We start from the raw sequence: 14465 nt of genomic DNA, 5'->3' as shown, positions 1-14465 counted from the left end.
AATTGAATGCTATATTAATTGTTATATATCTCTCTATATATGTTGATACATTTTTTTTAATATGAAATGTCCTCCTCGCCCATATTCAAATTAAAGAAGAAAAAAAACCTTGTATTAGTCAAACCTTGACGCAATTAATAAAAGGGAATGAGAGAAGACAAAATGGTCATACTCTCGAAAACATCGGTTAATATCGAGCATTTTTAGAACATCACCAAGGGAAAAAAATGTCTCTGTTTCTTTATTTATTTTGAAGGACAACATTTACGGTATAAAAATATGTCAATTCGAACACAGTTTGTCAATTAAATAGTATATTTTAATAAATTAGACATTTATTAAAATTCTCAAAATTAGTTGTTTGATCATCCATCTCTAACTGTTGAATTAATAAATTTTTGTACACCGGTTTAATGGTGAAAACATCTATATTTTTAGGAGTTTTTATACAATTTTTGTCTCTAAACCTGTAGATTTTAAAAACTTATATACTTATTAGATACCAAGTTAGAAGATAAAAGTCCTATCAGACACAAAATTTAATTTTATATTTAATAATTATGTAATTTTCTTTAAAAAATATGGAATAAATCACATATTCATAATATATAATAAAATTAAAATTAAAATAGGACCTAACTAAATATTTGTAAATACTGTTTTGATGATGTAATTTAAGTCTTGATCCGTCATTGTTAATAGACATATATCTCATCCCACCGCATGTATTGTATTTTAAAATTTTTTAATTCATCTAAATATCTAGACCTTAAAAAAATATATTTTTACTCCTGTATTTAAAAAAAAAAGTATTTTAATCCATATTTACAAAAATTTTAACCCGAGAGAGAGAGAGAGAGAGAGAGAGAGAGAGAGAGAGAGAGAGAGAGAGAGAGAGAGAGAGAGAGAGAGAGAGAGAGAGAGAGTTAGGGAATAGGTATGGATGGACGTAGGCTAAATTTGACGAGGGAGAGAGATATTAAAGAATTTGTAGGCTATTTATTATCGGCCGCTGGATGCAAAAGACCGGAATGGTATTAGATTCCACTGGATTTCCTCTCTACACTTTAGCTTCTCGTTTAATGGGCCGTCCCAACAAGGAACTTCCTCTCTTACGTAAACTCGGAGATAGAAACTAACCATGGTTACTCCCCCCTCCAACTCTGGTTAACTCCTCCCCAACCCTTTAAAACCCAACCTCATCACACCCATTCTTCGCGCCTCGTTTCGTTTTGCCTCTCCTCGTCATTCATCTCTCTACTTTGATGGTCCAATCCTCCATTTCTCTTTTGCTGCAGAATTAGCTTCTCGCTTCTTCCTTCTCCACTTTCGTTTCAGAGTTCTCGCAATCTCTGGTTAATCTCTCTCTTTTCCATAACCTGTGAATAACCTGATCTGTTGCTTGATCATGAGCTTGAAAAAGAAACATGATGTTGAAGTAACTTCAAAGACGGAACAACTTCGAAACTTTGATCGAGTTGTTTATAATTATATAATCTAAAACTCGATCAGTCCCTAAAAATAAGGACAAACGATTAGCGATGGATGATTTTTGTAGGCGATTATATTTCCTGTTTTTTTATTGAATTTTGTGCTTCAGGTGTAAGAGAAATGGCGGCGAACGGAAACGCGGAGTTCAGTTTCAGCAACAGTGGACCGGCCGGGAGGAACGGTCTGTCGAAAATTCAGACGCAGAAGAAACAGAATGGGATCTGTCACGACGACAGTGGGCCGCCGGTGAAGGCGCAGACCATTGACGAGCTGCACTCGCTTCAGAGGAAGAAATCGGCCCCAACTACTCCCATTAAGGGCACTGAGGGAGCCTTCGCTACGCTCTCTGAAGAGGAGCGGCAGAAGCAGCAGCTCCAGTCCATAAGGTTCATTTACTTTCACGTACTCTGCTGACACATGTCGCACCCACCAATCATCCCTCCCACTTTAGAACTGTTCGAAAACGACGCTTGATTAAACTAATATCCGTTTTGGTAATTGTTTATTGTTCTTCTGACATATTAATCAATGGCGTAATCGGGTCGGGTTCGGTAGGGTTTTACTTTCTTCTTGTTTGGTTCTAATCTGCAATTTTCTGTTTGATTTGAACAGCGCTTCATTGGCATCGTTTACGAGAGAAACCGGGCCGAAGGTGGTGAGAGGGGATCCGGCGAGGAAATCGGAAACCGCCCAAGTTGCACATGCTGTGCACGATCACTACCACCACGCGCCGACGGCAATAAGCGTTAGTGACAGCTCTCTCAAGTTCACCCATATCCTTTACAATCTCTCCCCCGCAGGTTGGTTTTTGTCCGCTTCTCTTCTCCATCGCTTTCAAAATTTTCATTCCATTTCAGGGCAGATAGCTTTGTTTATTTCATGGGCCATCTATTTGTCAGGCTACCCATATTTTTTTTGGCCCAGTTTGGAATCTGGATTTTGTGCATAAGACGTTTTTTCTCCCCCTCTTTCTGCTGAAATTATTTATTACCTTTCTAAAAAGACGACAGAAACAAAAAGAAAGCAAAATATCTAAGCGCTTTACTTTACTTTGTGCAGAGCTTTACGAGCAGGCGATTAAGAATGAGAAAGGGTCATTCATCACGTCGACCGGCGCCTTGGCAACTCTCTCTGGTGCGAAAACCGGCCGATCTCCCAGGGATAAAAGAGTCGTCAGAGATGACACCACCGAGGACGATCTTTGGTGGGGAAAGTGAGTTTCGATCTGCCTCTATTTTCGTTTGGGTTTCTTCCCCCTCAATGGTTTTAATGATATCAATACTTCTATTTGGTTTTAGGGGTTCGCCAAACATTGAAATGGACGAGCATACTTTCATGGTCAACAGAGAAAGGGCTGTAGATTACCTCAACTCATTGGACAAGGTTAATTTTTATTTTAATATCTACATTTTTTAAAAAGTTTGTTTCCATTTAGATGAAACTATTTCATTGAAACCCTAAGTGGAAAGGTAAAATTGATAGTAACATATAAAACTATGAACAATAATTGAAGTCTTTGATTAGCCGTACACTACGAAGATGGAAAATCTGCATGTTTCTGAGATATTTGGAACCGAGAAATAGATGACGAAGCTAAAATTGTGATATGCAGGTGTTCGTGAATGATCAGTTCTTGAATTGGGACCCGGAGAACAGGATCAAAGTCCGTATCGTGTCTGCCAGAGCTTACCATTCACTGTTTATGCACAACATGTAAGTGAAATTACTGAACACTTCTTATCAGCAGTATATGTTTCTCTTGTCCCTTCCTCAAAGGTCCTAAGCCTAAGCCTGAGCCTGCCAGATAAGTCTCCTTAACGTTCATATGTTAAATTTACACATGTTTTGTATCATTGTCGAGCGGAAGAATAAACGGTAAAAAATGTACAATGGTGTATTAGCTTAGTGTGCAATTCGATAACTGGGTCGGTGACAGGTGTATCCGACCCACCCCCGAAGAGCTGGAGAATTTTGATACTCCGGACTTCACTATATACAATGCTGGGCAATTCCCGTGTAATCGTTACACTCACTACATGACATCCTCTACTAGCATAGATATTAACCTTTCTAGAAGGGAAATGGTCATCCTCGGCACTCAGTACGCCGGGGAAATGAAGAAAGGTCTATTCAGTGTTATGCATTATCTCATGCCTAAGCATCAAATCCTCTCCTTACATTCTGGCTGCAATATGGGAAGAGATGGAGACGTTGCCCTCTTCTTTGGACTCTCAGGTATAGTATCATTGGAGCCAGATGAGAATGGCTCCAACAGCCGCCATTAATGATATGTGCCCTCTTACCCTATCCATCCTTAACATATTATTTGTTTGATCTTAATCTTCAGAGTTAACTGCTTTGCACTATTTGCTTTCGAGTCTTTGACTGCCATTTTTAGGTCCTTATTACTCAATTGATTTGGTATTAGGTACTGGAAAGACAACATTGTCGACAGACCATAATAGGTATCTGATTGGGGATGATGAACATTGTTGGAGTGATAATGGTGTGTCGAATATTGAAGGAGGTTGCTACGCCAAGTGCATCGATCTCTCTAGAGAGAAAGAGCCAGACATTTGGAATGCCATTATATTTGGAACAGGTACTGTTTTTGTCATACCGTCTTTGTTCGACTAGGCAAACTCTAAGTTTTTGGTGTTTGATTACATCTATGATGCGATTGAATTATTTCCTTGGGTTTTTGGCAGTGCTTGAAAACGTGGTGTTTGATGAGCATACCCGAGAAGTCGATTATACTGACAAATCAGTTACAGGTATAAAAACACTTCAAATTGTTCTACTAGAGTTTTAGAAGTAATTTTAGATGTATGTCATCATACATGACTATAAATTTGAAAAGTATTATTAGAAAAGACCTCTTAAACTCACCTACTTGTATCACGTTTCTCCTTACGTGTTTGTTTATCTGGTTGCAGAGAACACAAGAGCTGCTTACCCCATTGAATACATTCCAAATGCTAAAATACCATGTGTTGGCCCGCACCCAAAGAATGTGATCCTATTGGCATGTGATGCATTTGGGGTGCTTCCACCGGTGAGCAAGCTGAGCCTAGCGCAGACCATGTATCATTTCATCAGTGGTTACACTGCACTGGTAAGTATACTCCATTTTCCTCATTAACAGAGTCTAGAGGTTTGTGTAGACTAGAAACATCAAGGCTAATACAACTAGTTGGATTGTATGTTTGTGAATAGGTGGCAGGCACGGAAGATGGCATCAAGGAGCCTCAGGCAACATTCTCGGCTTGTTTCGGGGCTGCCTTTATTATGTTACATCCAACGAAGTACGCAGCCATGCTAGCTGAGAAGATGCAGAAGCATGGTGCGACTGGATGGCTCGTCAACACCGGTTGGTCAGGTGGAAGGTATGCAGCCATATTCAGACACTCACTGAAAACATTCTCTAAAGAAAAGCTTATACATATTTTTGATCCGACAGGTATGGCCAAGGGAACCGCATCAAGCTACCTTACACAAGAAAGATCATCGATGCCATTCACTCTGGCCAACTTCTGAATGCGACGTACAGGAAAACCGAAGTATTTGGGCTCGACATTCCCACTGAAATCGATGGGGTGCCTTCAGAAATCTTGGATCCAGTGAACACGGTAAGTCGGCCTCTTCTCTAGCAAAACGAGTTAGATTCGACTACAAGTTGCTAACATTGCGCGTTATGGGATGCAATGCAGTGGTCAAATAAGAAGGCATACAAGGATACTTTGCTTCAGCTGGGTGGGTTGTTCAAGAAGAACTTTGAGACATTTACCAACTACAAGATTGGAAAGGACAGCAAGCTGACAGAGGAGATTCTCGCAGCTGGGCCAAATTACTAATGCAGAAGGGGAGAAGAAACTGGTAGACTGTTGTAAGTTATAAAAAGTGCGTTGGATGAATGTTTGTCTTTTAGGCTTTGTAGAAATTGGTCCTATAGTTTGTGATTAATTCCGGCATCGGAATGTTATAGATGGTGTGGTTCCTTTCGTGTTTACTTTCTCACAATGTGAGTAAGCTCTCATGCTCCCCATTTGGCTTAGTATTTGGGGAGTATTACATATGTACAAGTTTGAAATTTACATTTGAATAAAATTAATTTCCTATCTATTTAGCATTTCTATGAGAGATGAATGTTTTATTTTTTTTATCAATATTTTCATCGACGTTGAATGGTCTAAATAATGGTAAATTTAACCTAATATTTGTAAATATGAAATAATTTTTTGAAAAGTTTGTGTCAACAAATTTAACTAAATTTAACCTAATATTTGTAAATATGAAATAATTTTTGAAAAAGTTTGTGTCAACAAATTTAACTATTAATTGGTACTTACTCATTCTCGGAGAGATGTTATCTTAAAAATAATACAATACAATTATTTGTCTATTTTCCTTCATTTAAATGGTGAGCATTGTTCTTAAAATAACTAAATGGACAAAAAGAATAATTTTTCCTAAATATTATCGACTCGACACAGAACATGTTCTAAAAAGGAAAACAACAGAGAACATATCATTACAACCACAGAGAGCCAATGAATACAATTTCGACACATATTATGTGGACAACGACGTTTCTGACATTTTCTAATATTTTATTAAAAGAGGATTTAGGACTTTCATTCAATCGTGATATGCGAGGCCAATGACTTGAAGGGCCTTCTAAAGTCTACAACATTGAAATCATATCTTTCATATTCTTTTTATTATTATTTTGATAAATAGCTTTTTTTTTTAATTTTTAATTGTCTAATTTTCAAACCTATTTTATTTTAATCACTAAATTATTAAATATTCTACTTAATCTATAAACTTTAAATGATTTTATTTTACTTCTCTAATTTTTGCATAAAATTTTATTTCAGTTACTTTTAATCTCTTGTCAATTATTTAATTAAAATTTGATACCCTTGTATCTAATTATTTATGTTTTTTTTATCATGATTTACTGTAAATTAACAACAAATATTAAAATAAATTTGTATTATACAATCTAAATACTTTTTTTTTGAGAACTACCATTTAAATACTAAATAAAAGAAAAGATCGCAATAGCCACTAGTGAACTATACAAATCCCTCGCAAATTTATATTGAAATTGACCTTATAATAGTACATTCAAACTATAGATTTCAACAGTTATTTGAGGGAGTTCTAAATTTGAGTGTATTTAAAAAAAAATATCATCTGACAGTGGAGATTTCAATAAATATTTCAAAGTTAAAATTGGAAAAACAGAAAAGGAATAAAATAAGTTTAACCTTTTACAATATTCAATTTAATAAGTCACAGTCACGAGGAATTAAAAGGCCGGCCAATCATGGTCATGGAATCGGAATGGCAATATTGTAATATGAGGTGAAAATGGAGGTGAATATGGAGTCCAGATTATTAAGTCAAAACAGGAAAACCAGACAGTCACTTTTCGTTCAAAGTTCGTATCGGACTCGGAGTTCGTCTCCTCTTCTTCCTACTGTAGCTTCAAAATACAGAGTTCTATATTACCTAACTCATCCTCTTCATACATTCTACCTCGAATTGTCCTCCCTCCAATAATCATCCTCTGCAATTTGATTTTTCTCTCCACTATCTATACGCACGTTTCTCTGTTTCTGATTTTGCTTTTCAATCGTTTTCGCCGATCGCCGTTTGATGGGTTCTATATCGCACGCGATCGGTCCAAAAGTCGGTTTCCACCACCAGGTACCTCACTGTTCCCATGGACCATTCGGTTTCAATTTGAACAGTGATCAATTTTTGAGGCTGAGTTCGAGGAAGCATTTTGGGAGAATCCGCGCCTCTCTTGATGTTAAGGATGAGCACAAGAACCCAGCGATTGATTTTAGTGATCCTGATTGGAAATTGAAGTACCAGGCGGACTTTGAGAAGCGGTTCAATCTACCGCACATTACTGACGTTTTCGAAGACGCTATTCCTATTCCTTCTACTTTTTGTCTCAAGATGAGGTGCTGTTCCGTTTTGTTTTCCCCTTTGCTTTTGCTTTTCTCCCTTAGTTTCTGGTTACGGTTTCCTTATTTTGGCTTTGAATGTCGATTTTTACTATGCGTTTGAAATTGCAGGACACCAGTTTCGGACGTCTTTGCTGGAGGTTACCCGTCAGATGAAGAGTGGCATGGATACATAAATAATAACGATCGCGTACTTCTCAAGGTATTTTTACTGTCACTATTACGGTGAAATCTTTTGAATGTTGATTTGGTTTGTGTTCATCTACTTTGGACAGCGTATTGAAGGTTTTTCCTTAATTCGTTGACCATTTTCATTTTCTTTTCACTTTCAGCCTATCCTTCCTGATTATTAATTATGTTATGAATAATAACGAAGCTCTGTTGGATACTGATTTACTGATTTACAATATTCTAAACACTCCCTGGATGTTAGTTTGCCACATGAGATACCAGGGCTCGTTCTTTTGGCCTGTCTACAGTTACACTCTATAATTTGGCTGACAAGAAATTGTTCCCGCGAATCTTATGATGACATGCTATTATTCTTGTTGGAAGTGCTTTATGTAAACCCTTCATGGGCTTTTGTAATTTCACATATCAATGAAATTGTTTCTTCACCAAGAAACATTCTTGTTGAGAAATGTAGTTATGTACTCTTAAGTTTGGTTTTTTGTCAATTGCCCAGGTCATAAATTACTCATCGCCTAGGTCTGCCGGTGCTGAGTGCATTGACCCCAACTGTACTTGGGTAGAACAATGGTAAAATCTCCTTAAATTTGTAGTTATTAGCAATTGTCGAGGAGGAATGGGCGAAATTGAGCTGAAAGTTTTTACTGACTTTTTTCAGGACTTGAAGTTATTGTTAATTTTCTAGAAACCCTATAGTATAATAGATGCTTGAAGTTCAACTATGATATAAAAGAGAGAAGGTTAGAACTTAGACTGAAACCGTGAATAAATTAGGAGAATTATCTGCTAGGAGGGACACGTGATTTAATGGAAAAAAATGGAAAGAAGGGGAGGAAAAGAAAAAAAAAAAATATTTAAGAGTTCTGAGACACTATGGGTTGTTTAGCCTATCAAGGGGACTATAGGGCTTCATGAATTTGGAAAAGAATCTCTCGCATTCTTTTCTCAAATTAACTTATGCATTTAGATCATCGGTTGTCTGTGCATAATTTAAAAATTCTTATAGGGTTCATCGTGCTGGGCCTCGAGAGAAAATATACTTCCAACCGGAAGAAGTGAAAGCGGCAATTGTGACTTGTGGAGGTCTCTGTCCTGGTCTTAATGATGTTATCAGACAGGTTAACCTTTTTCTCTCTCTTTCTTTTTATTCTTTACTGGTGTCGGTGATGTTCTCAGACAGTTTATTTTCATTTCTATCATTGTTTATTAATTATTTTTTTGAACTTTAGTTTACATGGTTTTTTTGGGTGAAATCATTACATTAAGTAAATTTCATGTTTGGAAGTTATTACATCATTTATTTCTCAAAGAATATGCATTCTTTAGATTTTATATGTTTGGCTTGTATCAGGAGAGGCTTTTAGCATTCCTTCCTACATTCTCAAAGAATATGCATTCTTTTGCAGATTGTAATCACACTTGAAATTTATGGTGTAAAGAAGATAGTAGGGATTCCCTTTGGCTATCGTGGATTTTCTGACAAAGAACTGACTGAAATGCCAGTAAGTTGCTTTTCTGCAGGCATAGAGTTATACCGTAGAACCACTCGTCTTATAATAGCATTTGTTTTCACATGACAATATAGTTTTAGTTGGAAAAACGGCCTAAGCTATTTATAATTGACTCAGTGCTGGTGTTCATTCACAGCTATCTAGAAAGGTGGTTCAGAATATTCATCTTTCTGGGGGAAGTTTGTTAGGAGTTTCACGTGGAGGTCCTGGAATTAGCGAAATTGTGGACAGCTTGCAGGTCTCAAACAGATTCTCTTAATTTGATAACGTTGATTTTTTACTGGAAGTTCACCATTTGTAAATCATCGAGGCATATATCCTTTTGTTGGGCTGTCTTTTTGTATGCCTTTTGTTTTCTTTCATTCTTCATAATGAAAGCATGACTTTTCATTTAAAAAATCACTGAGGCATACATTAACTGTGATGCAGGAAAGGGGAATTGATATGCTTTTTGTCTTGGGTGGGAATGGCACACATGCTGGGGCTAATGCTATACACAATGAGGTACAACATAGCCTTTTCCAACACGACAGTTATATGTACTTGTCACTACTGACGTGCACAAGGTTATGAATTCGATTACTGTACCTTTTGTTGTGTTCTTTCTACAGGTTTATTGTAAAGGTTGATAATCTATTTGTTTGCATTAGAAATAATGCTCTGAACAATTTAATGATAATTTGAGTTTACCACACAAATTTATAGTATATTGAAATACTCCAATCCTATGCTTTACTCAATACTTTGAATTTATCTCATGTGTGTGTGTATGTTGGAATCTTTCACTTTTCGAGAACATGAATCCAATAGGCATTATATAGATGCCATAAAACAAATTCCGAAGTCGCATGAATTTGATTAGAATCAGTCTCAGTCTTTCTTCAGTCTTCATTCTCCTTTCGGAAAATGTGGTCTCGTTTCATAATTAGCAGGAGTTTGAAGCTAAGGTTTATTTAGGCTGTAAGACTATTATCAAAGTTTCATACATGCAGATAAGTAAGCAAAGCGATATCGCTTCTCAACTCAACGATTAATTTTAATCCACGTTTTGCACCTTTTCTCTTCACAGTGTAGCTTTATTTTTGGAGGTGTAAACTATTTGACTTGACTATTTTATGTTTTTTTAGTGTCGGAAAAGACGGTTAAAGGTGGCAGTGGTTGGTGTTCCAAAAACTATAGACAATGACATCTTATTGATGGATAAAACTTTTGGTTTTGATACTGCCGTTGAAGAAGCACAACGAGCAATAAACTCTGCCTACATTGAGGTAACGTCTATTTTCTGTTGTTGTATCATCACTGCTGCGTGCATGTGCAATTTTGTCTTCCTTGCATTATTTTCTCGTTTTGTAGTACTACTTCTCTTTCCCTTCTGATAGTTGTCATATAATGATCAATGACATTTAATTAATAATTCGGTGTAGGCACACAGTGCTTATCATGGAGTTGGCGTTGTGAAATTGATGGGTCGCAGCAGTGGATTTATAGCAATGCATGCATCACTTGCTAGTGGGCAGATTGACGTTTGCTTGATCCCTGAGGTATGAATCGAAATTTGAATTTCATGTTTAGTTTCTATTTTCTAGACGCTCTATTGATGTAACCATTTGCTTTTAAGGTACCTTTCCAACTACATGGGCCTCATGGTGTTCTACGCCATGTGAAATATCTTATAGAGACAAAGGGGTCTGCTGTCGTCTGTGTGGCTGAGGGAGCAGGGCAGGTAAGTTGATACTGTTATTTCTGTCTTTCATAGATAAAAAATTCATGAACTGCTTAAACTTTTTATGAATCTTATAATTTCCTTTTTACTTGTTTCTTTCCCAAATGATAAGAGTTAAATACTGATGATCTGCTTTAATTGCAGAATTTGTTACAAAAGACAAATGCCACTGATGCATCAGGAAACATTGTACTTGGTGATATTGGCGTATATATTCAACAAGAGGTCTGTAAATTTACCTTTCCATGTACATTAATGATCATGGTATTTGGGAGAATCTAAGTGCCCTTCTTACGTTGTACAAATCCTTGTTTGGCATGTGAGCAGTCGGTATTTTGAAAAGCGCACTTAGGCGTGCTTCACAGAAAGGCCCCTGGGCGACTTGCTTCATAGAAGCGAGGCACCCTTAATGAAGCGCGCTTCTGTGCTATAGGGCGCTTGAAGCCCTTCTTTTACTTTTTTTTTTTTTTTTTTTAAATAGGAAGAAACCAAAGAAATAGTTTAAAAAAATGTTCATTTCTCTCCACTAATAAAAGCTCTAATTTCTTAAACTTTACATTATCTTCTAACCACAATACTATTTTTTCATATATAAAAAAATTATTTACATTTTTTTCTATTATGTCGCTTCACAAAATTGCTTTTTTTTTTTTTTTTTCTTTTTTTGGTGCTCGCGCTTAAGATCCGAATGACTATTGTGCTATGAGAGAAGTACAATTTTAATTAGTGCGCCTCACACCTCTAATAACACTATGAGAAGTAGAACCTTCTTTTTGGCTTCAAAATTTTTGTTTTATTTTTTAAAACTGACCTGGGTGGAACTTTTATTGAAAATAATGAGGAAAGCCAGAACCTTCTTATAGCAACTGTACATGATAAAAATTTCCTAATTTTTGTGCCTTCGATGGAAACTTATTCTGGATTATACTACTGGTGTATTCACCGTCAAACACGTGGTATTTTACCATTTCTTTTTGCTCCCTTCTTGCAGTTGAAGAAATACTTCAAGGAGATAAGTGTTCCAGTTGATGTTAAGTATATCGATCCAACATATATGATCCGTGCATGTCGTGCAAATGCTTCCGATGGGATTTTGTGCACTGTATTGGGTCAGAATGCTGTAAGTCCCTCTTCCCTCTCTCCAGAGTACAAAATTAATAACTGCCTTTTTTTTTACCTTCAATGGTTGTTTTGTTATTATCGGAGTTTTTTTTCCCTTCCTCGGGAGACGAGAAATTAATTAACTATGAAAGAAGGTATATACTGCACACTAAAAATCAATGAAAAAAAAGAGAGATACAGAAGCATAGGACTCGATCCATGAAATAAAATGATATACATTACTACCTGTTGTTGTAGTGCTTTGCTTTTATTTGTTAGGCCTAACGATGAATGGTAGCTCCGATCGTAGTATCAATTGGGCCTCTGTTGCCCGTGACTCATTCCATTTTGCGTACTTTCTTTTCCACAAGATTTCCCCGTCTTTAACTAAGTAGGACAACGATTTCTTCTATTGCGTCTCGTTCTTTTTCTTCCTCTCTAGGTCTTTCAAATATTAAATTCGAATTTAGTTTTGTTGTATAGTTTCTCTAGTCTTCCAAGTGTTGTGGAAAGGTGGCTTTTTGTTGTTTTGTGGTTTATTTGGTTGAAAGAAACAGAGACATTTTTATGGATCTAGAAAGGTGGTGTGCGGGGTTTGGTGCATTACAATGCTCGTCTTTGATTCATACTTCAAAGTTTTTTTCCTTGAAGTTACTCATTGTTCTTGATAATCAACAGCTGGGTTATTGTAATTCTTTCTGTGTTTGCGGCTTTTGGTCGACCTTACTTTCTAGTGGCCTCGCTTTGAACTTTCATTCTTCTCCACGAAAAGTGGAATCTTTCATGAAGAACAAGTATTATATATAGATCATTTGTTATGTGATCGATCCCATTGTAAACTGGTTGTACATGGCACATTAACCCGAACACATCTATCTGTACCAGAAGCTTTTTCAATTGATTATTCCATGGATGGGTTTATTTGATTGATGACAGGTCCACGGTGCGTTTGCGGGATATAGTGGCATTACAGTAGGAATCTGCAACACACATTACGTCTATCTTCCGATTCCCGAAGTGATTTCGTATCCCAGAATATTGGACCCGAACAGCCGAATGTGGCATCGATGTCTAACTTCGACAGGCCAACCAGATTTTATCTAATCATCTCCATTTAATTTATGCAAGGAAAAAAGGGTTCCAGAGAAATGAGGGAGCAGGCAACTAGCTTCAGTTTTTGCTTAATTAGGCAATGCCTTTGGTAGAATAAGTAATAATGCAGAGAGAAATTGTTTAAGTGTATAGCAATACTACTTGAGAAGATTCATTGATAATAAGAAACACTGAGGAGGAAAAAACCAAGTTCTTGCAGCTTTGTTGCATAATATTTATTCATTGTATCTCAGAAACATTGGTCATTTTATTAATGAAGAGGACTGAGATATTTATGTGCAACTTTACTAATCAGGGGATCTTTTAATTCCTCTCTAGCTCCATTTAGTGATTTAGTTCATTTTGGTTCTGTAAAAATTTCCATTATTATAGAGAATTAGTTTATATGGTTTGGTCTTTCATCATTTTTTTTCCACACTGATAAAAATAAAAAAAACTATTTCGGTAATGCTCACTGCAGAAGACAGTGGATTATCATTATTCAGTATGATGCTTCTGATATATCTCTGCCCAAAACTTTTTACCCCCTCTCTCTCTAGCACACAGAAAAAACTCAGCTATCGACGGCATTTCTATTTATATTTTACTGTCAGTAATTCGACACTATTGTGAAAAAACCGATAGTTAGGAAATATCATTAATATAGACATAATGCTAATAATAAAAATATTTAATTTAGTTAAAAATGTTGAAATATTTATTTGTTAATTTAAATATATTTTTATTAATTTATTGATTTTTCTAACTATATTTATAATGTAATAGTTTTTTAAAAATTGAGTATCGTGTTTTTTATCCTATAATTTACTACTGGACAAAATGTTATATACTTATGCTAAAACGTGTATCACTCCAGATTTTAATAAGTTTTTATTTATATTATTAGAGGTTGGTTAAAAGTCTGATTTAAGAAGTTGCATATACGTACGAGTAAAATATAATTTTGGGATTATATAATTTGGACATTAGTAAAACTTACCTTAAAACATGAATCAGACTACATAACTTCACAACCTAAATATGGTTTGTTAGAGTCCACCGAGTAACTAACTCCCTACTAAGAATAATTTTGGGTTTTATTAAAAAAAAATAATTGAGAATGTTTTCACAATTTTTTAGTAAAAAATAAGTGTAAACTCTAGATTATAGACTAGTTAAAAAAAAATAGGTCATTGATTCTTTTTCTAACTACGATAATCAATGTACATATTTTTAAAATATTTATTTTGATTTTTGTACTTTAATTTTTATTCATTTTAATAATTTTAATTTTGAAATATTGTTTTAATTCGAATATGTAAAAAAAAAAGTAATTGTTAATTTAAAAAATATAGACATGAAAAGAAAGAAAAG

The 14465-nt window shown here is 35.6% G+C and overlaps 2 protein-coding genes across 2 annotated transcripts; both read left to right on the top strand.

The window, feature by feature from the left end:
• Positions 1-1199: 1199 nt before the first annotated feature.
• On the top strand, positions 1200-5613 carry LOC111008216 (phosphoenolpyruvate carboxykinase (ATP) 1). The gene is made up of 13 exons (XM_022280848.2): positions 1200-1355; positions 1601-1877; positions 2104-2291; positions 2551-2704; positions 2790-2874; positions 3104-3204; positions 3428-3726; positions 3920-4093; positions 4200-4265; positions 4428-4606; positions 4708-4877; positions 4952-5120; positions 5202-5613. Exons 2-13 carry the CDS (start codon positions 1612-1614, stop codon positions 5343-5345), a joined length of 1995 nt encoding a protein of 664 aa, XP_022136540.1. The 5' UTR covers positions 1200-1355; positions 1601-1611; the 3' UTR covers positions 5346-5613.
• A 1315-nt stretch (positions 5614-6928) lies between these two features.
• On the top strand, positions 6929-13394 carry PFK5 (phosphofructokinase 5). Its single transcript, XM_022281021.2, has 13 exons — positions 6929-7472; positions 7587-7677; positions 8161-8234; positions 8671-8782; positions 9071-9166; positions 9312-9413; positions 9605-9679; positions 10303-10443; positions 10600-10716; positions 10794-10898; positions 11043-11123; positions 11890-12018; positions 12936-13394. The coding sequence occupies exons 1-13, from the start codon at positions 7159-7161 to the stop codon at positions 13101-13103; spliced, it is 1605 nt and encodes a 534-aa protein (XP_022136713.1). The 5' UTR covers positions 6929-7158; the 3' UTR covers positions 13104-13394.
• The last annotated feature ends 1071 nt before the right edge of the window (positions 13395-14465 follow it).

This window comes from Momordica charantia (assembly GCF_013281855.1).
Source record: "Momordica charantia cultivar OHB3-1 chromosome 10 unlocalized genomic scaffold, Mcharantia_2.0 BLBB01000010.1, whole genome shotgun sequence".
Lineage (NCBI taxonomy): Eukaryota > Viridiplantae > Streptophyta > Magnoliopsida > Cucurbitales > Cucurbitaceae > Momordica > Momordica charantia.
This window is presented reverse-complemented; position numbering and strand designations above follow the sequence as displayed.

Coding starts and splice junctions, on each gene's coding strand:
- PFK5 (XM_022281021.2), top strand. CDS start 7,159: ATGGGTTCTATATCGCACGCGATCGGTCCAAAAGTCGGTTTCCACCAC. Junction 9,167..9,311: donor AAGAACTGACTGAAATGCCA/GTAAGTTGCTTT, acceptor GTTCATTCACAG/CTATCTAGAAAGGTGGTTCA. Junction 9,680..10,302: donor CTAATGCTATACACAATGAG/GTACAACATAGC, acceptor ATGTTTTTTTAG/TGTCGGAAAAGACGGTTAAA.
- LOC111008216 (XM_022280848.2), top strand. CDS start 1,612: ATGGCGGCGAACGGAAACGCGGAGTTCAGTTTCAGCAACAGTGGACCG. Junction 2,875..3,103: donor ACCTCAACTCATTGGACAAG/GTTAATTTTTAT, acceptor TGTGATATGCAG/GTGTTCGTGAATGATCAGTT. Junction 5,121..5,201: donor TCTTGGATCCAGTGAACACG/GTAAGTCGGCCT, acceptor GATGCAATGCAG/TGGTCAAATAAGAAGGCATA.